At 37.9% G+C, this 22,754-nt stretch overlaps 1 protein-coding gene across 1 annotated transcript in view; it reads left to right on the plus strand.

Moving 5' to 3' along the window:
• The window catches only part of LOC127449092 (phospholipid phosphatase-related protein type 5-like), a 72,491-nt gene that overhangs the window by 34,112 nt on the left and 15,625 nt on the right, over positions 1–22,754 (plus strand). The window contains exon 3 of the mRNA XM_051712251.1: positions 3,977–4,165. Coding sequence (XP_051568211.1) covers positions 3,977–4,165 — 189 coding nt within the window. The remainder of the gene's footprint in view (positions 1–3,976; positions 4,166–22,754) is intronic.

Below are 22,754 nucleotides of genomic sequence, written 5' to 3' on the forward strand. Positions count from 1 at the left end.
ACTATAAGCATAATTGTAGATCATCTCAAACACCTGCAACTACTGAAAGTCTCTGCTGGAAGTAGCACCTGCTCTGGCTTTTCTTGTATACTGCAACTGTGTTGTCTGTACATAGGTCCTTCTCTGGCATCATTTCCATCTGAAAATTTATTTAATTAGAGGTTCATGCAGAATTTTAAAGAAATCATATTTCGTGGACTGCAAATAGTATACACATTTATAATTAATGCAGGTGCACAGAAGCTATAACAGTATATCTTAAGACAAAAGCCAAAAAAAAAAAAAGCTGGCAGACTGCCAACATTCGGTTTACTGAATACATTTCGACCCTAAATGGCTCTTCGTCAGGTCAACATGACATTTTTTGCTGTTTTCTTAAGAGACCATATTTTCCTACATCAGGCCCAAAGTACCAGGGCCATAACCATTGTAGATATTTATATACTTTGACCACAATTTGAATAGATAAATGACTAAGTTGAGGCATTAAACTCTACATGGTGCAAGCTGATTTGTCCTTTGAACATGTTATCTGTTAGTCAATCAGCTCGCTCACATGTGATATGTCAAGCCAATCAGCTCATATGGTGAAAGTTGATAGGTCCTTTGACATGTAATCTGGTAGTTAATCAACTCTTTGCCTAATATTTAAGCTGGTTTCACTGCAGCGTGCTGCAATAATTTTTCTCTGAAACCCTCCTCCTCCTCAGCTCCACTTTCAAGGTCAATATTTTTTCTTCATGCTAAGAACAACATTTTGTCTGTAAAATAAATCACTATGATCAATAATTGATCACTATTGTTTTTCCTATAACAGAGTTCAACTTGAGCTTGACAAGGCCAGTATAATTGTAAACATAATGTAATACTGATAAAGACTGTAGGGGAATTTACCTCTGTTTGAATCATATATGATCAAAATAGGATGTCATAAAGAGCCGCATACAGTAACAGAGTAGAACAGAGAGTGTAAAATGATTCAAAGTGCTATTGGCTAGTTTTTGGATTGGCTTAAAAAGGTGTGGGCCGCTCACAGAGACCGGTGTGATTTCTCAAGACCCCTTTTTCAATGAAATCTGCCAGGTAGTGGGGATATTTTACTGTATGGTATTCCAAAATAATTCACTCCCAGCACCTACATTTATATCAGGAGTATATCAATATATCAGTGGTCACACAAATGCCGCTGTGTCCTAAAAATGAATTAAGGATTTATAAAATCTTACTGTGTATTACAATAAGAAGGCATTGTTTGAAATTGTTGGCATGTTTAGGAAGCAAATTACAAAATGTGTCTTTTGACTGTTTGTTGTAATTTAGCCTTTGAAAAAAAAATAAAAAATAGGGAATATATTTTGGCTCAATGGGAAAGGCTGCAATAATGAGCTTTGGACCAGGGCATTATAGAGAAAATCATTTGATATGTGTCTACTGTATAAATAAATCTGAACATTAGCTGCTGTGAGGTTGAGCTGAGCTACAGCATGTTAATGTTTCACAGGACATTAATAGAAACTCTGACACAAGTTGGTTATGGGTCCTATATGTCATCGCTTATGCATGAACATACAGGTGCATCGACAGTACATGTGCATACATGAGTGCGTGCAGATGCTCTTACTGTACACTTTAACCATCACTTTCTATCTGTCTCTCTCTGAGCTGTCTTGTGTCCTCTCTCTCTCTCTCTCTCTCTCTCTCTCTCTCTCTCTCTCTCTCTCTCTCTCTCTTCTTCTGATTTAATAGATTTTATATTATGAATAATTAATAAAAAGTCAGGCTCAAGCTAACATGTCAATACTAAGACATAACATGTTGTTGTGTAATATCATTTGACTTTTTTTTCTTCTTTTCTCTTTGACAAACCTGTCTTAGAGCACTAAAATACCTTTAATGCATGTTTTAGACAAGAGAGATATTAAAAATGTGTACTATTTGCGGGCCTCCATGTCAGGTTTGAGAATCACATTTTGGCATCACATTACTTCTTCAAAGTATTAGAGGCAAAAACTCACATATTTTGGTGGGAAGAACTATTAGGTATGTGAGAGAAACTATTATTGAACATAAAATAACATGCAGTAGAGTAGCATGAAAGTTTGCTGGTTTTAATTACATACAATTTCCATACCCTCAACTTGTTCATAAATTGCAGTGTTGACTGCATTTGTCAAGCACAACCATTCAACCCTGTTATTAAAGTTATTAGAAGAAACATGATCACGCAAATATTTTACTTCAGTTTAATGGAAAAATATGTTTTTTAGCATTTGGTCTCAAACTAGCTAGCTCAGAGTGATTTTGCAAACCCTGTTACGCAACCTGGTCTCATAGAATCATGTTACTAAACAGACTGATCTTACAGTAAAATTGGAAACAGTAGGTTGACTTTCTGTAGCTAAAATCGGCCTGTGCTTACCGAAATTCAAAACACTGCCCCCAGTGGCCAAAGCGGTATGTGTTGTTGGGTGAATGTGCACGTGTGAGCTCAATTTCACTGGTGTAATTTCCATGGAGGGGCGCCAAAAGCGAGTTGTGAAACAAAATGTTTTAAGCTGTATGGGTTGCATATTTTATAAAGTGTACCCCCAACCCTACCCCAAACCTAAACCAAACCATCAGTAGATTAATAAATGTAATGTTAGAGGTAGAAATGAAACCACCGAATCGTGCTAGTCACTGATTATGCAAACACAATTTATTCCTAGTCTGGGTCAACCACGCTGCTGACGCAATGTGCTTCCGATAACGCCACACGGGAAGGTAAACATGGTTGAGCCGATGCAAAAATGTGTGACGGAAGATGGCAAGTTTACATATTTCATGTGACACTGCTTATTATGACACAATTGTTCGAGAGTATTTAACTCACTTTTAGCGCCACACAGTGGATATTTCACTTCAGAACTGCCGCATTACGTGCAAGGAACCACGTAATATAATTTTGCAAAAATTACGCCACAGTCACGTCATTTTCATGAGGTCACTGTAAAGGTCGGAACCTGCAAATGTTACCTTAAGGATGTATATCTACTTGATCCAACCCTTATACATTACTATTGTTGGTGTAACCGAACAAAATTAGGTTTATTCAGACATATTAAATAATAATTTTGACTTAAAATTAGTTAATTTTGATGTTACCACATGAAGTATTTTAGGTTGAAACTTTTTTACTTCAGTGTACCTGCATCCCTATGCACATTCTGACATATTATTTACTTATTTTGTAATTTTTAAAATGTTGTTTATTTATTTTTATGTTTATTGCTAGAAAATACAACTTCTCACAAATCAGGGTTTTAAAAAATATTTAGACCAAATTTTGTTGTCAGGTTTTAGGCCCTATTTTGTACCCTATATAAGGAAAGTGGCATTTCATAATTTCTAATAATGAAAATGAAGCTATTATTTGCTGCCTCAAAAATTCTGTTTTACTTCTAGCGATGTATCTATTTCCTCTCCCGCTGTGAGCACAGATGCACACGCCCCCCATCCCCTCTCTCTCTCTCTCTCTCTCTCTCTCTCTCTCTCTCTGATCTCCCTCCGAAGGCTGCTCTATCACTCCCATCCTTCCTCCCTCACTCTCTATAATATTGTCATCTCTTTCCCTCCTCTCCTATTTTTCTTCTCTCCCTTGATTATTCTCATCTGTCTTTTTCTTTATCATGGAATGCTTTTCATTCTTTATTTGTGTCTTCCATGCCTCTTCTTTTATTTCTATTGATAGATGCAGCTGAAGGGATTCTTGCCATTCTCCAGGTCTCCTTTCATGCTGCATTCTCTCATTCATCCAAGGCACAAAATCTTCTGTCACTTTTCTCAAGGAGGGAGAAAATTTTCTTCTTTATTTTCCTCTTTTCGTTCCTCAGCTCAGCCGAAGATTCTGGATTCGGCCTCTGTTTCATTCCTGCCCCATTATCTACATTCTAGCACAGACTGTAGGATCTAAACTGGAACCATGTTCTATTTCCAGCTGGTGATCATGGCCGGAACGGTTCTCCTGGCATACTACTTTGAATATACGGACACGTTCCCGGTGCACATCCAAGGGTTCTTCTGCTATGATAAAGCCTTCTCTAAGCCATATCCTGGACCTGAAGACGACAGCAAAGCTCCTCCAGTGCTGGTGTATTCGCTGGTCACCGCCATCCCCACCGTCACTGTAAGAGTTTTACTGCCATTCATAAACTCACACTTTCCCTAAGTGCTGCACGTGTGTGTACGTCTGTGTGTCTGCATGTGGGATCATTAGTGAGTGTGTTTGGATAGGAATGATTATGAATGCAATTAAAGCATCTAACGCTTTAGTAATTCAAAGTTTACTTGCTCTTTTTCAAATTTAGGTTATAAAATGAGAGAAGACAGTGATGAAAGCTGCAATTTTATTACCTCCTGAAATTCCTCAGGTGAAATAAAAATAGACACAAATGAGACAATTGTTGATATACAGTAAAACAGTGTAAAGCTGTAAATGTAATGTGGAAGGCAACATTTAAGTTCATTATTTATCTCTGACTTTTGATTGCAGACAAAAGGCAAAAGTCTCTGATTACTCTCTATTTAATTTAATTGGCATCAAGGAGAATATTAAAATGTAAGAGCGATCTCATTTGTAATTTTGTCTTCCCTTTGGGAGAGGATTTTGATGATTTCAGAAATGTGAATCATAATGTTAGTAAAAATAAATGTTGTAGTGAAGACTTGTTAATGTTAATGACCAGTTTAATGCTGTTTACCAGCATTGTCTATGTTTTGAGCACATTCATGCTGGTTTTGGCTGGTCACTTGTGCCAGCATTTCCCAAGATTAGTAGATCAGTTTGAAATTGAAGCTTGTCCAGACTGTTTTATTTAGCAGTGTACTTTAGAAATTGGATAAAATGCAAATGAGGCAATAATAGCATCTGTATGGCCAGACAGATACTCTATGCAAGTATGCAAAAGCAGATGTGAATGCCTGGCCAACGCACTGCAAGCGTGTGGTCCAGTTGTACATATTTGAAAGGATAGTTCACCCAAAAATGAAAATTCTCTCATTATTTACTCATCCTCATGATATCCCAGGTGTATATGATTTTCTTTCTTCACCAGAACGCATTTGAGGAAAATTAGACAAATATCTCAGCTCAGTAGGTCCTTAAAATTCAAGTGGATGGTGATCTGATTTTTGAGTCTCCAAAAATCACAGACAGTCAGCATAAACGTCATCCATACGACTCAAGTGGTTAAATTTATGTCTTCTATAGCGATACGATTGCTTTTGGTGCGAAAAAATATCAATATTTCAGTACTTTTTAACTCTAAATCATCGCTTCCGGTAAGATCATGCAGTCTCTCGTGTGACGTATTAACATTGCCATGTTACAAACATAATCTCACGTTCTCCTCTCGGTTGAGACATCCAGGATAAGCACACAAACGCATCATTGTGAGTAAAGAAGAGATAAAAACAGATCTAAACCAAAACCAACAAAGCTTCTGTACAGCGTTCCTCCTTCTCACTTGAAACAGCGCTGCTCTTCCAGCTGTGTCTCACGTGTGTCAGTTCACATGTGTTTCAAATGCCGATGCGATTACGTCACACACACATACTGCATCTGACAGGAAGCATGATTTAGAGTTAAAAAAAAAGTGCTTAAATATTTATGTTTTTTGCACCAAAAGCGATTGTATCTCTTTATAAGACTTAATTTAACAGCTGGAAGTGTATGGATGACGTTTATGCTGACTGACTATGATTTTTGGAGCTTCAAAAGTCGAATCACCGCCCACTTGCATTTTAAGGACCTATAAAAAAAAAATATAAAAATATATTTTTCAGTTTTTCTTCAAATGTGTTCTGGTGAAGGAAGAAAGTCATACACACCTGGGATATCATGAGGGTGAGTAAATGATGAGAGAATTTTCAATTTTGGGAGAACTATCCCTTTAACGTTTGTTTTTTTGTTTTTTGTTACTGTGGTGTTAAGAAACCTTTGTACTCAAGGAGGCAATTTAATTTCAAATGTTTGTGCCATTAAATTGGAAGTGTATTAAGAGAGTCAGTAAAGGAGGAAGATACGGACCTCTTGCAGAAAAACCTGGGAGAAATTGCGATGCTTAATTTGGTTAGAATGAAAGCTGTATGCCCTCTCTTTTAGTTAAAGCACATTATAATTTTTTGAAAGAAGCATCATCTGTTTTTATACCCTAGAACACAAATGTGCATTAGCAGGACCACGCCACCAAAAAAAAAAAAAAAACATTTAGCATGGTATGAGCCAGATTTAGCTTTATGGTACTGTTGTTGTCAATTTTTATTGCTGATTTGAAATGTAACGCTATTGAAAAGCTATTGAAAATGTAATCAAAAGAATGTGAAAGCTGCATAATCTTGACAAACAGTTTTGGAGATTTCGGTCTTTCCCCATTCAAGTAGATAGGAGATGTACTTGCATCCCTTACCTATACAAGATTTCTGAAACGTGGGATGGCAAGATTCTCTTCAAGCTGCTCTGCCATGACAGTTGTTGTCCTGAATGAGAAAACTGACCAAGGAAGACAATAACGTGGTCTAATTTGTGCTAATGAATGACTGTATGTGCCAATACACATGTGAAATTGTGCTTACTTAGCTAGAAGCGTTTGCGTTCATGTATTTGTGTAGAAGATGTTTCTGGCCTATTTATTTGGCCAGAAACATACTTTATGTAAGTACGCAAACTTAAACCTGAGCATTTGGCCAATGCATTGCCAATGCATAGTTTGGTTAAACTAACTACTTATGTGCGTTCTTGCATTACTGTGGTGTTACTTACTTGCTCAGCAATATTTCCTTCTAACTGTTGGTCCCCCATTACAGTCCTTGACTTGAAAGAGAAAACTCAACGTAGGAGCAGACAGTTTACACTTATGTCTGCTATAGCACCCCTTGCCGTAACGTTGAGAATGCAACATGTACTTTCGTTAAGTTAGACCAGAAACATTCTTTACACAAGCACACGTATGCAAATGCAAGTGCTTTGCCACTGCATTGCAAACGTGTGGTGCGGTTGAACATGCTTAACATGCGTTTTTGGGTATCTGTGGTGGTAACAAACCTCACTGAATGCAACACACACTTGCGTTGTGAAGAATTGCTGTCTAACACATTTTGGAATGCACAAAATCAAGCTTGTGTAGCTAGAAGCGACGGCATTCATGTACTTGTGTGGAGTATGTTTTGGCCTTTATGTATTGTGGTCTGACACATTTTGGAACGCAACAATACACGAAATCGAGTTTGCGTAGCTAGAAGTGACTGCATTCATGTATTTACATTGAATATGTTTCAGCCTTTATGAATTGCAGTCTGACACATTTTGGAATGCAACAATACACGAAATCCAGGGGTTGGTAGTAACGTGCTACATTTATTGCATGTGCACAGCATTTCTGCGTTTGACAGATGCGCCGCATTTTTCTCATGGACAACAAAAAACAAGCTCTGAACTTAAATAAGCCCAACATTTACAGCCCTTCCAAATACAGAGATAAGTTGCAGTTTACCCTTAGTGTGCAGAACTATTGATCTAAATTCTTTCGTCACTGAAAATACTGTAACTACACCAATCTAAGAATCCATACAGGACTTTAACAAATGACAGGACTTTGAAATAGTGACAGTATGCATTAATAAAGCATGATCTTGTTTCGTTTTATTCAGCATTACATATAATTGGGCCTGTGGGACATTGTTCACGTTTTTCGCCATAATAATTATTAGAAACTGGTTTCCAAACTTCACTTTTAGTTGACAGATTCGTTGAAATCTGACAAGCGTACTTAATGTGATAAATCAACCATAAATTAATGTTTTGTTATAATTTCCCACCCTCATGTTGTTCCAACCCTGTGTGACTTTGTGTATTTTGTGGAACCCAAAAAAGATATTAGATATAATGTTAGAGACTGACAGACTCAGTCACCATTCCCTTTTAAAATATGGAGGAAAAAAACATGCAGTGATGGTAAATGGTGACCACAAGTCTAACATTCTGTCTAACATCTCCTTGATTGTGTTACATTGAAGAAAGTCACATGATTTGAAACAACATGAGGGTGGATGATGACAATTTCCATTAATAATAATAATAATTATTATTATTAATATTAGTAGTAGTAGTAGTAGTAGTAGTAGTAGTAGTATAATTATTATTATTCTGTAATAAGTTACATATGTATTATGTAAAGGAATATTGGGGCGTAATCGTCCATTATGTTTTATGTGGAAGTAACTAGTTACTCGCTACAAGAGTATTCTTTTAATTGGATACTTTCTTAATCCTACTCGAGTAGTTTTTTACATTACTACTTTTACTTCTACTTGAGTAATACTTTTTTATAAAATAATTGTACTTTTATTGAGTAAAGATTTTGGGTACTCTACCCACCTCTGATGAAATCGAGCTTCCGTAGCTAGAAGCATCTGCATTCACGTACTTGCGTAGAGTATGTTTCAGCCTTTAAGAATTGCGGTCTGACACATTTTGGAAAGGAATGATGCACAAAATCGAACTTGAGTAGCTTGGAGCATCTGCATTCACATACCTGCGTAGAGTATATTTCAGGCTTTACAGTGCCAGGAAGAAGAGCTATTGCTGCTCTCTCACCTTTCTGGATGTCCAGGAGCATGTACTGTATGCAGTCAGGATATCACGTCATTATTATTTAGGTCAGACCAAACCTAAGTGACATTAAAAAAGTCCACAGTGTGATGTCCACAGTGTGATGCAGAGCTGTTAATGGAAACTAGAAGAGGTAAATGCTTCAGCCAATAGTCTCGATTCAGTTAGCCTGGAAAAATGTAGATGTCCCAGTGGTGTCCATTGATTCATCATCAGCGGGAGGGCGTCTCAGCCAACATCACACAAACAGATGGTGAGATACCACAATATCAGACTTCAGAGGGTATTTTTACACACACATTCCTCATCTGTGCAAATGAGAGCAGAAGGTGAAAAAAGCTCACCGTCCTTTCCTGCACATAGAGCTGACAGCAGCAAGCACAGGAACACCTGTCAAATGAGGTTTTATTTCGACAAATCTCTGTGTGTGCATGTTGAAATTGTCCTCACTTATATAGTGAGACATGACGAGATGAGATGTCCTCACTAATAAAACAAGTGTGTCTTTGTGGGTTTTCTTTTTTTAGGGGTCCATGTGGATGTGGTTTTCTTATTTTTAACTTCAAATTTTTTTCTTTTGATGTTGGTGTGAAAAATTAACTGGACATGTCTTTGTGTCACCCACAGTTAAACATATCTCTATAGGAATTCAAATGCACAAACACATGCAGTGTGTGTGTACAAGCTTCCTTTGTGTGTCACTACGCCTACTATCTCTTTGTCTTGAGGATGATAGTGAGCGTCCGCATCTGCGCTCTGCGTGTGTGTGTTTGTGTGTGTGCATGTGTGTAAATATGTGGGTTCTCAGAGTGTGTGTGTGGGCGGTTGGAGGTTTCTATCTTTTGCTGCGAGCAGAATCTTGAAACAGTGATAGTGAATATGAAAAACTCTCTTGTCAGTTCTAGCATCTTAAACAAGACTGCTTTTCCCGCTGTAAACACACATATGAACCATGCCGGAGGGCTTAATTACTGAGACATGCTGCCTCTCCACATCTGAAGATGTCAAGTGGTCTTCTAATTCACAGCAGACACAGCCTTGTGTGTTCCCTAATGAGCAGTGTGCCACAGAGTGCTGGATCAGGGTCAGTTCCATTTTACTACAGCTAGTTTCTGACTGATCACACTGTGAATTCGGCGTCAGGAGGTCAAAAGTTCTGCTGCTGAAATTATACAGTCAACCGGAATGCATATTTTATTCATCCTTTTACTAACCCTACTCCCTAACCCAAACCAGATCCCTAAACCTAACTGTCAGGGGAGTAAAAAAATGTTATAGCGAAATGTCATGCTCACCATTGTTTATGTGAATGTAAGTACTTAATGGTTTCCATAGAACCAGAACCCACGTCTCAGAGGTTGCTCACGCAATGCTCTAGAGGGAATGGTGAACGCGTTTGAATTGAAGCAAAAATGTCTGATGGAGGGTGACACAAATTAGCGACACTAATTTGGGAGAATTGGGTCCATTTCAGAGTACATGAATATTCATAACAGCATGTCTATTTCCTATGTGATCTTGGTGTTAGTTTAACAGGTGGAGTGATATTTGATTCAATACAAATCCCCCATTCATACCAACACATTAAAGGAATTGGTGAACAACAAAATGTATATTCTGTCATCATTTACTCACCCTTAAATTGTTCCAAACCCTCAGTGATGGGCAGTAGCTTCGCTACAAATAGCGAAGCTATTAGCTTAACTACATTTCTGAGTAGCGAGGTGGTAGCTTTGCTAGTTTTTAAATCAAGTAGCTTTTCAGTAGCGAAGCTATATTTCTGACAAAAGCTACACTGCTACATCATACATCACACCGGTTACCACATCCAGTTTTGAATCAGAACTAAATATGTCCGACTCAAAAATTAATCGCTCATCTGAGTCAGGTCTTTACAATTAATTGGTCACACTTTATAGCAAAGCTGTCTGAATCAGTTCGTGATTCAGTCTGAATGATTCACAAAGCTCACGCATGTGTTGCTGAATCATTTGGTGCACGCTCTCACTTGCCAACTCGCAGAATATTTAAAAATATGGAAAATAAAGATAACGCTAGTCGCAGTGGATCTACAGTCAATGGAAACCAAACCTACAAATGCATCCTATCGTTTGCCAGTGATGAAGAAGGTCTTTATTTAAAAAAAAATTGTATCCCCTTTTCTCCCAATTTGGAATGCCCATTTCCCACTACTTAGTAGGTCCTCGTGGTGGCGCGGTTACTCACTTCAATGTGGGTGGTGGAGGACAAGTCTCAGTTGCCTCCGCTTCTGACAGTCAATCCACGCATCTTATAACATGGCTCGTTGTACCGCGGAGACTCCCAGCATGTTGAGGCTCATCCTACCCTCCGCGAACCACGCACAACTTACCACGCGCCCCATTGAGAGCGAGAACCACTAATCACGACCACGAGGAGGTTACCCCATGTGACTCTACCATCTCTAGCAACCGGGCCAATTTTGTTGCTTAGGAGATCTGGCTTGAGTCACTCAGCACACCCTGGATTCAAACTCGCAACTCCAGGGGTGGTAGTCAGCATCAATACTCGCTGAGCTGCCCAGGCCCTGAAGAAGGTCTTTATTAAGTTTAACGTGTATAGCTTGAATGGCACTGCAGGCAAAGATTTTACTACCAAGGAGTATCAAAACTCTTATTAGCCTACACGAAAACACATCAAAATATTACCATGGCATTACCATGTGTTTTGGACATTTACCATTACCTGGGAGCACCATGTTTATACAGTATATGAATTAGGTAGTTATTTACTGAAGTACCATAGTAGTACCATGGTATTCTTTGAATTACCTTGAAGAACCATGTACATTGAATTGTATATGAATGTGGTAATTCTATATACAATTACCATGATAGTAACATGGTATTCTTTGAACTACTTTGAAGCACCATGTAAATACAGAATAGTACATAAATATGGTAATTGTATCTCAAAGTACCATGGTATTACCATCTGATTCCATCAGAAATCACATTGTCATTGCCCAGATGTGCTTATACACACAAAGAATTTGGCCTCTGATCAGACACTTCAGAAATACAACAGCTAGACACAGAATTACAGGATAAGATGAATAGTATATGTAGAGTTTTTATACAGGAACATGCAAAGGAAATTATGTTCAAATGTGTATGGGTTTGTAGAGGTAGTAGTATAAATATGAAAAATAAAATGTAAAAATTGTGATTTTTCATTTTGAACACATGGGTTTTTACAGGTAGCATGCATAAACATGAATTTATATGTTTTTTACATGCATATTATTTGCACCATACTGCATACCTGATACTGTACTGTATTGCACTATACTGTATATTGCTGTACTATGGCTTTGATAAACATTATGCAAATAAGTATTTTAGATGCTTTGTCTATGACAGTATGCTCTGTGCATCTCTGTGAAAAAAATATAAAGTAGCTTAAATGTAGCAAGCTACTTTTGGTGTGTAGCTTGTAGTGTAACTTGCTACTTCTCTGAAGTGTAGCTTTTAGCTTAGCTTAACTTATTTTTCTGTTGAGTAGTTTGTAGTTTAGCTTGCTAAATGTTTTGAGTAGCTTGCCCAACACTGCAAACCTGTATGACTTTCTTTCTTCAGTGGAACACAAAAATAGATATTTTGCAGAATGTCCTGTTGGGTGGGGCTGTTGATCTCCACAAATGACAAAAAAAAACAAAAAAAAAAAACATTAAAGTTATCCGTATGACTCGTGCACTATATTTCAAGTCTTACTGGAATCTTCCCCTTCATAGTGTCACGTGTTTGTGTGTTTTTGTTCACTTTCATGTTTTGATTTCATTTATTTTATTTTGATAGTTTAGATGCCATGTTTCCTGTTCCTGGTTATGTCATGCGATTTCCTGTTTTGCCATGTTTCATGTGTTTTGTTTTTATTGGTTCCTTGGTTTATTAGTCTTGTCTTGTCATTGGTTTCATTGTCTTGTTATCTTTTTATCAGCTCAGTTCTAGCATTGGTTCTTATGTTATTAGTTCAGTTTTGTTATTGGTTGTCTTGTAATCTTATTACCCCATGTCTGTATATTTAAACCCTCATGTTTGCCATTGTCCTTTGTCAGGTATTGTGTGGGGGGTGGCAACACTGTACAGAGATTGGAGCGTTGATGGGAGGCAGTGATGATAGTTCCGGAAGTGATCTGGAGATGGAGGGTGAAATCATTGGTGGTAATAACGAAGGGAATGTTTGGAGTCAGGTTGCAGTTCGTAAAAGAAAGAAAACTAATAGTCTTGGATTGGGAACAGATAGTGGAAATTTTAAGGCCATAAATCCAATAATGCTTACCAAAGTGTTGAAAAAAGCTATAGGAGATATAGATAGTGCCAAGACTCTGCTTAATGGTAATCTCCTAATTCTATGTAAGGATGATGGGCAACAAAAGGTAGCGCATGGCATAAAGTTCTTACTTGGACAGGCAGTTACGTGCACAATACTTAATACAAAGCCTTGGGTTTGCTATCAAAGCCTTGGGTTTCATATCTGGAGTTCCATCCGAAGTATCATCAGATAAAATAAAGAGCAGCATTATGGGGGCTAAGGAGACTGAAGCAAAAAGATTCAAATGCATTCGAAATAAAGAGTGGATAGTCTGTCTGTAATGCTACGATTTGATTGTGCTAGATGTGGTGGCAATCATGAATATGGGAAATGTGAAGAAGGGGCACAGCCCAAATGCTGTAATTGTGAAGGCGAACATAGTGCCGGCTGTGGAGGATGTGTAGCACATCAGAATGCAGTGAAAGGGCAAAATGTGAGATCAGAGGGCATGTCATACTCTGAGGTTCTTAAAAAAAGTGCAGCAAACTGTACCAGTACAAACTGGTGAAACAGCTACTTCAAAAGTTGAAAAATCTATACCTGTAGAGTAAATGAAAACTCATTGGTTGCTGGAAAAGTGGACTTAATTTCCTTTATGGCAGAGGTAGTGAATTGTTCAGCACAAACTGATAGTAGAATTGAGAGGATTAGAATTATTATCAAAGTGGTTGAAAAACATGAAAAAATATGTTATAGGTATCACTATAGAGCAAATCAGCGAGAAACTTAAGATCCAACTAGTCTATACGCAGTCTCCATGTGGGGATAATTCTTAATGGTATTAACAATTCTACAATGGAATGCAAGGAGTCTAATTGCAAATGGGCAAGAATTCAAAAAGTTGGGGCCTGGGTAGCTCAGCGAGTATTGATGCTGACTACCACCCCTGGAGTCGCGAGTTTGAATTCAGGGTGTGCTGAGTGACTCCAGCCAGGTCTCCTAAGCAACCAAATTGGCCCAGTTGCTGGGGAGGTAAAAGTCAAAATGGGGTAACCTCCTCGTGGTCGTGATTAGTGGTTCTCACTCTCAATGGGGCGCGTGGTAATTTGTGCATGGATCGCGGAGAGTAGCATGAGCCTCTACGTGCGGAGTCTCCGCGGTGTCATGCACAGCGAGTCACATGATAAGATGCACGGACTGACAGTCTCAGAAGCGGAGGTAACTGAGACTTGTCCTCCGCCACCCGGATTGAGGTGAGTAACCGAGCCACCATGAGCACCTACTAAGTAGTGGGAATTGGGCATTCCAAATTGGAGAGAAAAGGGGATAAATAAAATAAAAGCTTTAAAAAAAAAAAAGCTTTCAAAAAGTTTATTGATGATGGAGAATGCAAGCCTCATATTATATGTGTACAAGAAACATGGTTGAAATCACATTTAGATTTTGTGCTTCAAGGATATATAGCAATACGGAGAGACAGATAAATAGGCAATGGTGGTGGGGTGGCTACATTTATTAAAAATGAAATATGATAAAGTTGTTGATGTCAATGAAAAATATGAATCAGTGATAGTAGAGAGAATTTCACGAGCACAGAATATAAAGGTGATAAATTATTATAATCCATGTGATAAATTGAGCAGAGAAGTATTGGAAACGATTATGAGAACAGATAACCACAAAGAAATATGGTGTGGGGATTTTAATGCACAACACTTTATGGGGAAGTGGTGATAATAATCATAATGGAAATATAGTAGAGGAATTTGTAAACTGGAAGGGATTAGTATGTCTTAACGATGGTAAAGCCACTAGAATCGATGTTGCTCGGGGTAGTTGTTCCTCTATAGACTTAACACTGGTGTCAGGATGTATAGTTTATGGGATGTCTGGGAAGACACTACAATAGGTAGTGATCATTTTCCAATATTTTATAAAATAGGTATGCATGTAACTGAAATTGTAGAGGACAATTGTGAAGATACCTTGGTGGAAATTTAAAACAGCAAATTGGGAGGCATATACAGTAAATATCTAAATGACATAAGGTTTCAAGAATTGGATTTGACTGAGGGAGTAGAGGATATAGAAGAGTTTAATGAAAAGATATGTAACACTTTGTATAATACTGCAGAGGAAATTACTGGCAAAAGCAAAAGGTCAAAAAGAAAGAAAGCAGTACCATGGTGGACAGATATAAGTAGCAAAGCAATACAAACTAGGAATAAGGCCTTTAGGAAGATTAAAAGAACTCACAATAATGTATTGGAAGAAATGAAAGAATACAGAGAACAAAATAGGAGGAACCCAGATATTATGGTCGGAAGAAAACCCTCTGGGGATTCTCTTGATGTGGAATTTTCATTGTATGAATTAAAAAAAGCTAATGGGGGAGCTAAGCAGACGTCTCCAGGAAAGGATGAGATTTGTTATATGATGGTTAAAAACCTGTCTGATAAATCTATAAGTGTAATACTGCATCTGTTTAATAAAGTATGGAGGATAGGCAGACTTCCTTCTTCATGGAAGTATGGAGTGATTGTGCCAATTGAAAAGCCAGGTGAGGATAGCTCTAAAGCTGACAGCTATATAGGCCTATAGCACTGACATCCAATATGTGTAAGATTATGGAGCATATGATTGTATGCAGGCTGAATTATGTTCTGGAAAAGAAAGGACTTATGTCTCCATATCTGAGTGGCTTCCGTAAAGGGCGTAGTACAATGGACACTGCTTAGTATTTGGAAGCAGATATCAGACAGGCACAGGCTAATAAAGAAGTGATAATATGGGTGTTTTTTGACATAGAGAAAGTTTATGATATGCTTTGGAGAGAGGGACTTTTAATAAAGCTAAAATATCTGAGTATTGAAGGAAGAATGAACAATTGGATAATGGATTTTTTGTTTGATAGAACAGTACAAGTGAGAGTGGGGTCATCTTACTCTAAAATCTATATAACAGACAATGGCACACCACAAGGAAGTGTATGCAGCCCAGTACTGTTTAATATCATGATAAATGATGTATTTCAGCAAATAAATATAGATACAGGAAGATCACTCTATGTTGATGATGGAGCCATATGAAGCGAGTCGTAACATCACACATGTAACAAGTGTCATACAGTTAGCAGTAAACGAAGCTGAGAAATGGGCCAATAAATAGAGTTTCAGACTGTCAGTAGCCAAAACCCAGGTGATATGTTTTACAAAAAGTAACAGAATTCCCAAAGTAAAAGTGAAACTTTATGGGCAAGTACTTGAACAGGTCAATGTCATAAGATATCTAGGTGTCTGGATGGACTCTAGGTTGACCTTCAGTATACATGCTCAGAAATGACTTGATAAATGTAAAAAAGGTATTAGCAGGAGCTGAATGGGGTGCAAGTAGAATATCATTATGATGAATATATTGTGCATTGATCAGGTCTACACTGGATTATTCTGTGTCACCAACGCTGAATTTGAAACAGTATAGGCACAAGCTTTATGAGTATGTTGTTCAGTAACATTAGAAGTTTTGGATAGCCACTAATAATGATGCACAAGCAATGGGTCCTACAGAAATAACAATTAGTCCCACTGTTGTAATACCAAGTATCCCTGGATAGTCCCTATGTCTAGAGTTGATCTCCAACTACAGGATAAAAAAAAAAATTAGACATCTATCCCTAAGCAGTTTATTGTACAACAATATCTAGATCAGGCATATTTCTCAGTGCTCAGTATATATACATTTGTTTCCAAGAATCCTAACTCTGGTCACACTGCTTCAGCAGCATGTATTCCTAAATTCAAAATCAGCATAAAGAAGAGGACGACTAATGACATTTCAGTATTCACAAGAGAATGAATAGCCATTTTTTAGCCCTACAATGGGTAGAGGAAGTTCAGCCCATGACTGGTTATATGTTCTGATTCATACTCAGCCTTCACTAGTCTCGTAAGTGGGCAGTCTACATCAAGACAAGATACAGTTTATGAGATCCTTACAAGTTTGCTAAAAATACAGAATATGGGAATAATGCTAAGTTCCGTGTGGGTACCTGCACATGTGGGAGTCTAAGGAAATGAAGTAGTTGATGATTTGGCAAAACAAGCAACTGAACATCCAGAAGTTGACATTCACGTACCACTAAGTAAGGCAGAGGTTAAAGGGAAAATTACGACATTGATGAATACAAAGTAGCAAGAATTATGGGGGGAAGAAACAAAGGGGAGACAGCTTTACAGTTTCCAAAAACAAGTAGGTACTGGGAGAATTGGTCATAATAACAGTAAAAATGACACCATATAATCACCCGTCTTTGAATAGGGCACACTGGTTTAAATGATTCATTATCCAGAATAGGGAAACATGAAACAGGACAATGTTCAAACTGCAGTTAAATAGAAACTGTTGAGCATGTGCTCTTAGTATGTACAGCATATGAAATAGAAATACATGAGCTTGCACAGATACTTAGAACAATAGGTGTAAATAACCTCACATTGCAAAATCTCATTAGTAATGCCCCAGGACAAACAAAAGTGCACAGTGCTTTATTAAAATATCTCAAAACAACAGTACACTTTTTACAGTGTACTAAATACTCTACCCACTACCCAAGTATATTAAAGTACAGTTTAACAGCATTCTAATGAAGCTGACAAATGCTGACAAATACACTTTAAATTATTCATGCCTCTATCTGAGCTTTTGGCAGTGTGTTTTTCTGGTAAATATGGCAGCACTAGTACAGTCTGTGTTTTTCTTTGATCTAAAGAGAGCTTTGGCCCAGCAGAGGTGCACAGCATCATTCAGAGTCTGTTGCTGCCTGATGTCACATCTGTGTATTTATCATGCATGTTTGGGGACTGTGTGCTCCTACATGGCAGTAATGCGGGTATGCCATAAGTGTGTTTCTGTGACCTCATTCTGTTTGGAAGAGAATTCTCACATGAAAGAATAAGAAGAGAGAGAGAGAATGCATGTGCCTGCATATGGGTGAGAAGGATTACACATTATGTGTAAGTTCTTTGTAAGTGGAATACATTTGACCTCTCTAAGAAGTGGGTAAGAAAGGCAGAGATAGAGAGTAACATATGTAAAATATGATGATATTCTCATTGAGATCCACATCACCTGCACTCAGTTCTTGTAAGTGTACACCCAGAGGATGCGTTTAACCTCTCTCTGCAGAGACCACCAACAGCCTAATCTTAATAAGCCTTAGATTAAGCCATCCGCTTTTGTTAACACTCCTACTCAGCCTTGCTAACACTGGGAAAAAGAGAAAAAGTTGGTCATGTGGGCGTGGAGAAAGAAAATAGTAATACAGAAGAAAATATGAAGCATATATGAGTTGGCATGCACAAATAATAGTTTATCAAATACCAAATGAATCATAAATAAAAATCAAAAGGCTAAAAGGTTGCATACCAATGCTCAGATGGACAGAGGGTATAATCATAATGGTGTACTACCATTCTAGACATAATATTGTTGCAGTATGCAGTGTCTCTCACAATGCGCTTTAAATTGACCCTCCATTCAGAGTGTGATGAAAAAACTGGAAGCGCTAATTTTTTACATCCCCTTATTGACTCATTATTTCATTGGACAGCAAAAAGTCATATTTTACCGAAAATTGGATTGAAATTGCACAATAAACGAATTTAGGTGAATCTTACAAAACCTGTCAAGAACATGTCCAGGATTATTTTCACAAAATACAGAAATAAGAAATTATATTTTGCATGAAGAAAATAAAGCCTAATTTTAGGAACATTAAGATTATTATTAAAATTCATTGCAAAATATGACTTTATGATTTTTTTATTTTTTTTTTCATGTGACTGACAACAATGTAGAATACTACTGTTTGAAATGTGCATTGTTACTAATAATCGTTATTGATACTGCACAGTGCACACAGTTTCATTTTTTTTAAGTAGTAGGCAGTGCAGTGCACAGCATTCAATACAACATGATCACATGGCAAATCAACATGCTGCTTCCAAATTTTAATGTACCCTGAAATCGACCCCATTCAGCTTTTATCATTATTATTATTATTATTATTATTATTATTATTATTATCTTTGCATCAATTCAAATGTTTTCAACTTTCCCTGTGGTTGGACTGATAGCATGTCACAGAAACCAAGGCATGGGTTCTAGTCCACTGGAAATAAGGATATAATCACGTTCACATAAACAATGCAAGTGTGATTCAAAGGTCGAATTTTCGCTCTAAAATGAAAATTTTACTCCGTTTGGGTTAGGGGGTAGAGTTAATAAAATATGTATTACATAATTTACTACCAAAAATACAACTTGCTTTTCGCACTACCTTGTGGATATTCGACATGGAATCTGGTAAACAACACTTCCAGCTTCAGCCACTGGGGGCAGTGGGTCGATTACTGGTTCGTGCAGACCAATTACAGCAGCAGAACTTTCGCCCTCCTGTCACTGAATTCACAGTGTGATCAGTTTTTTAGTAAGCAGTACACTAACATAGCCAAAGACTGGGGAGTGGAGACCTACCGTGGTTAATAGACTGTGAGGAAAGAGTGAAGTGGTGCTGAAAACTATGACAGGGGGATAGAGAGAGATTATGGCGACTGAGCTGAGAGCAGTGCTGAACTGGATTTTTTGCAAGATTTCAAGATGAGTTGCCATCATCGTCCAACATCATGTGGCATATTTCAGAGTGAAACAGGATATTCAATGAGATAAAAAAAAAAAAAGAAAACTTAATATTACCCATCAGGAATTAATTGGACCGTGATTTTAGGGAAGGGACTGAAAGATAAGAGGGTTTGATGTCAGCCGAAAAGGAAGACGTTTCAGAGGCTGAGCAAGTTATGACATTTTAATGAAAGATTATAAAGGCAACTTTTTATTTTTATCTAGAATAATTTGCTCCGATGAATCATTCACAGTAAGACCAGGAGCATGAATTAAGAATTTCAATTAGGTCAGTTTTGATTTTCATGTTAAAGAAGAGATATAGACATGACAATAAAGGACAGAAAGAGGAGAAGAGTAGAAATGAACTGGTAGTGGGTACACTGATAGAGGGATGACGCTAACCCAATTACCTTGCATGCAACTTGGAGAGATGCCTGCAGAAAGACAGAAGGACAAATTCCTAAGGATAAGGAATGACAGTGTGTGAAACACACAGAAAGGACAAGAGAAAAGAATGACTGAATAAAAAAAAATGTAAGAAAGAAAGAAAGATTGTTGAAAATATTGATCTATAATAATGGTGGCCAGATAGCCGAACTTATCATTGATGACATTCTGGTACTGTATCTTTGTTTGATGCATTGAAATGACAGCTAAACATTTAGCTGACATTCTAATGTGCTGACAGCATGTGGAAATGAATGTAATGTTTGATGCGCTGCCTGTCTATTTGTGATCTGTATTGGATTAGCAGGAGCATGGATGCCTCAGCTGTCATACTGATGCCATGGTAACGCTATGATAACAGAGTGTGTTCTGTTGTATCTTAAAAGACTCGAGCATGTCACTCAGAAAACATCCTAAGTGGTCTTTTAGTCTCAAGAGGATCAGGAAGGCCAGCTGTGCAAGCCATGTGTGTGTGTTTGAATAGTGTGTAAATGTGAAATGGTCCAAAAGAGAGAGACTGTGTGCATTTTCTGCAACATGATCACAAGGGAAATCGACATGGTCCCTGAAATCGACCTCTTCTCTCTTGAAAAGATTATCGTGCTTGTTTAACAAACAACCCCTTTAAGACATATGGAGTGAACAATTAATTATTAATATTGCAGTATGTCACTGTGCACTGGAAGATATATTGTACTATATGTACCCCGTCCATCGAGAGAATTGGGTTGACAGAAGGGAAGTGGGCCAATGCCCAAGACATTGCACTGCTGGTCAAATGACCAGCACTGTTGGTAGTGATTCTGTTCTACTTTGCAAAACTGTTGTGTGTTGTTCAACTGTTGTTTGTGCTCCACCTTGCAGAAAAGATAGCTGGTCATCACCAGTATATGTTGCATTTCAAATGTTTATCCCCTTCATGGGATGCTGGCGTCCCCTACAGGCTTCTTAACTAGCTTAACAAGCAAGCGATCCTTGGTCAGCCAGCTTCTGGTGATGTTTTACTAGTTAACAGCATAACTATGCTGGTCCACCAGCAACCAAACCACCATTAGCCAACCTGGTCTTGTGGGGTCTAATATGGTCTCTAAGGGGTCAGATGAGCTCTAACGTGGTCTAATGAGGTCTAATAAAAACTGATGGGATCTCTTGAGGGATTATGATGTCAATAGGGATCTTATGTGGTCTTTAGGGTGTCTGATGAGATCTAATGTGGTCTGATGAGATCTGCTGCGGTCTGATCTGGTCTCCAGGAGGTCTAATGAGTTCTTATGGGATCTGATGTGCTCTCTAGGTGGTCTGATGAGGTCAAATGTGGTATTATATGTTCTCTAGGGGTCTGATGAGGTCTAATGCGGTCTGATGTGGTATCTTGGGGATCTGATGATGTCTAATGGGGTCTGATGAGGTATCTAAGGGGTCTGATGAGGTCTAATGTGGTCTGAGGGGGTCTGATTTGGTCACTAGGTGGTCTGATGAGCTTTGATGGGGTCTGATCTGTCTGTCTGTCAAACCTAAAGCTTTTATAACTATTTTAAACTTGCAGCCAAGGCTTTGTCAAACAAAAATCAAAGTTTGTTCGCTCTTGACTTTTGTTGTATAAAAACACCCGATTTTCCCCTACTGCATTTGTTTTCAAGAAGAAATCGTCAGAACCTTTAGATCATGCCAAATGGTGTTGTTTGTATGGTTTATTTTTTGACCAACAGTCTGACACCTTCCACTATAGACTGCAGAGGGTTTTTAACTTTTCTAAGTGTCTGCATTTTATGGTGCTCCACTTTTCTGCTAGAAGCTTTTCATCTGACAGCATTCCCAGCTGCCACGAAAACATTTCTGTACAAACACACTAATATGATTGTATGATTTCAACAGGAAGCAGACAGCCCTGTCAATATTTTACCCTCTTCATCTCTCTTTCCTCCTCTTTCATTTATCTCTCTCTCTATGTTTTGATTTTGCTATCAGTCTCTTTCTCTCACCATTTTCCTTCACTTTGAACTCCATGTCTTCATCCCTCCCCTTTTCCATTTGTCTTTCCCTCACAAGTCTTCAGACTCAGCAGTGCTGTTTCATCAATTAAACATTGGAGCACTTCACTTCAACAACTTCCATTAATTCCTCTCTAAAGACAACATTTTTGTCCTCTCTAGCTACAACTTCTTGAGGACATGTTAAACTGTGTGTCTTAATTAAATAAAAATGACACTGACAGCTCCTTCTCTGTCTGTTTATTGAGGATGATGTTGTCATGGAGGTTTGCTGCTTGTGCTGAACGCTCAAAAAGCTGTGCTGGTTTATCAGTTGTTGCATTCTCGTGAACTGTATCAAAACTAGAGCAAAATGGTAGCTGACAATGTCACAGTCACCTAAAGTTAAAGAATCAGTCATAATTTACTCACTCTCTTGTCGTTCCAAACCCATATGATGCTCTTTGTTGCATAGACCACAAATGAATTTTATAGCAAAGTGTCCATGCTGCTCTTCTCCATACCGATTTGGTGAGTAAATGATGGCAGAATTAAAATTTTTGGGTGCACTATCCCTTTAAATGTTCACACCATTTATTCATTGAACATTTCATTTTATATTTTATATTATTAGGATCATACAGAACTAAGCCAAATCTAAACAATACTCATCTATCTGCATATTTCAGATTAACATTTTTATTGGTTGTTCCTTC

This window comes from Myxocyprinus asiaticus, chromosome 12, assembly GCF_019703515.2.
Source record: "Myxocyprinus asiaticus isolate MX2 ecotype Aquarium Trade chromosome 12, UBuf_Myxa_2, whole genome shotgun sequence".
NCBI lineage: Eukaryota > Metazoa > Chordata > Actinopteri > Cypriniformes > Catostomidae > Myxocyprinus > Myxocyprinus asiaticus.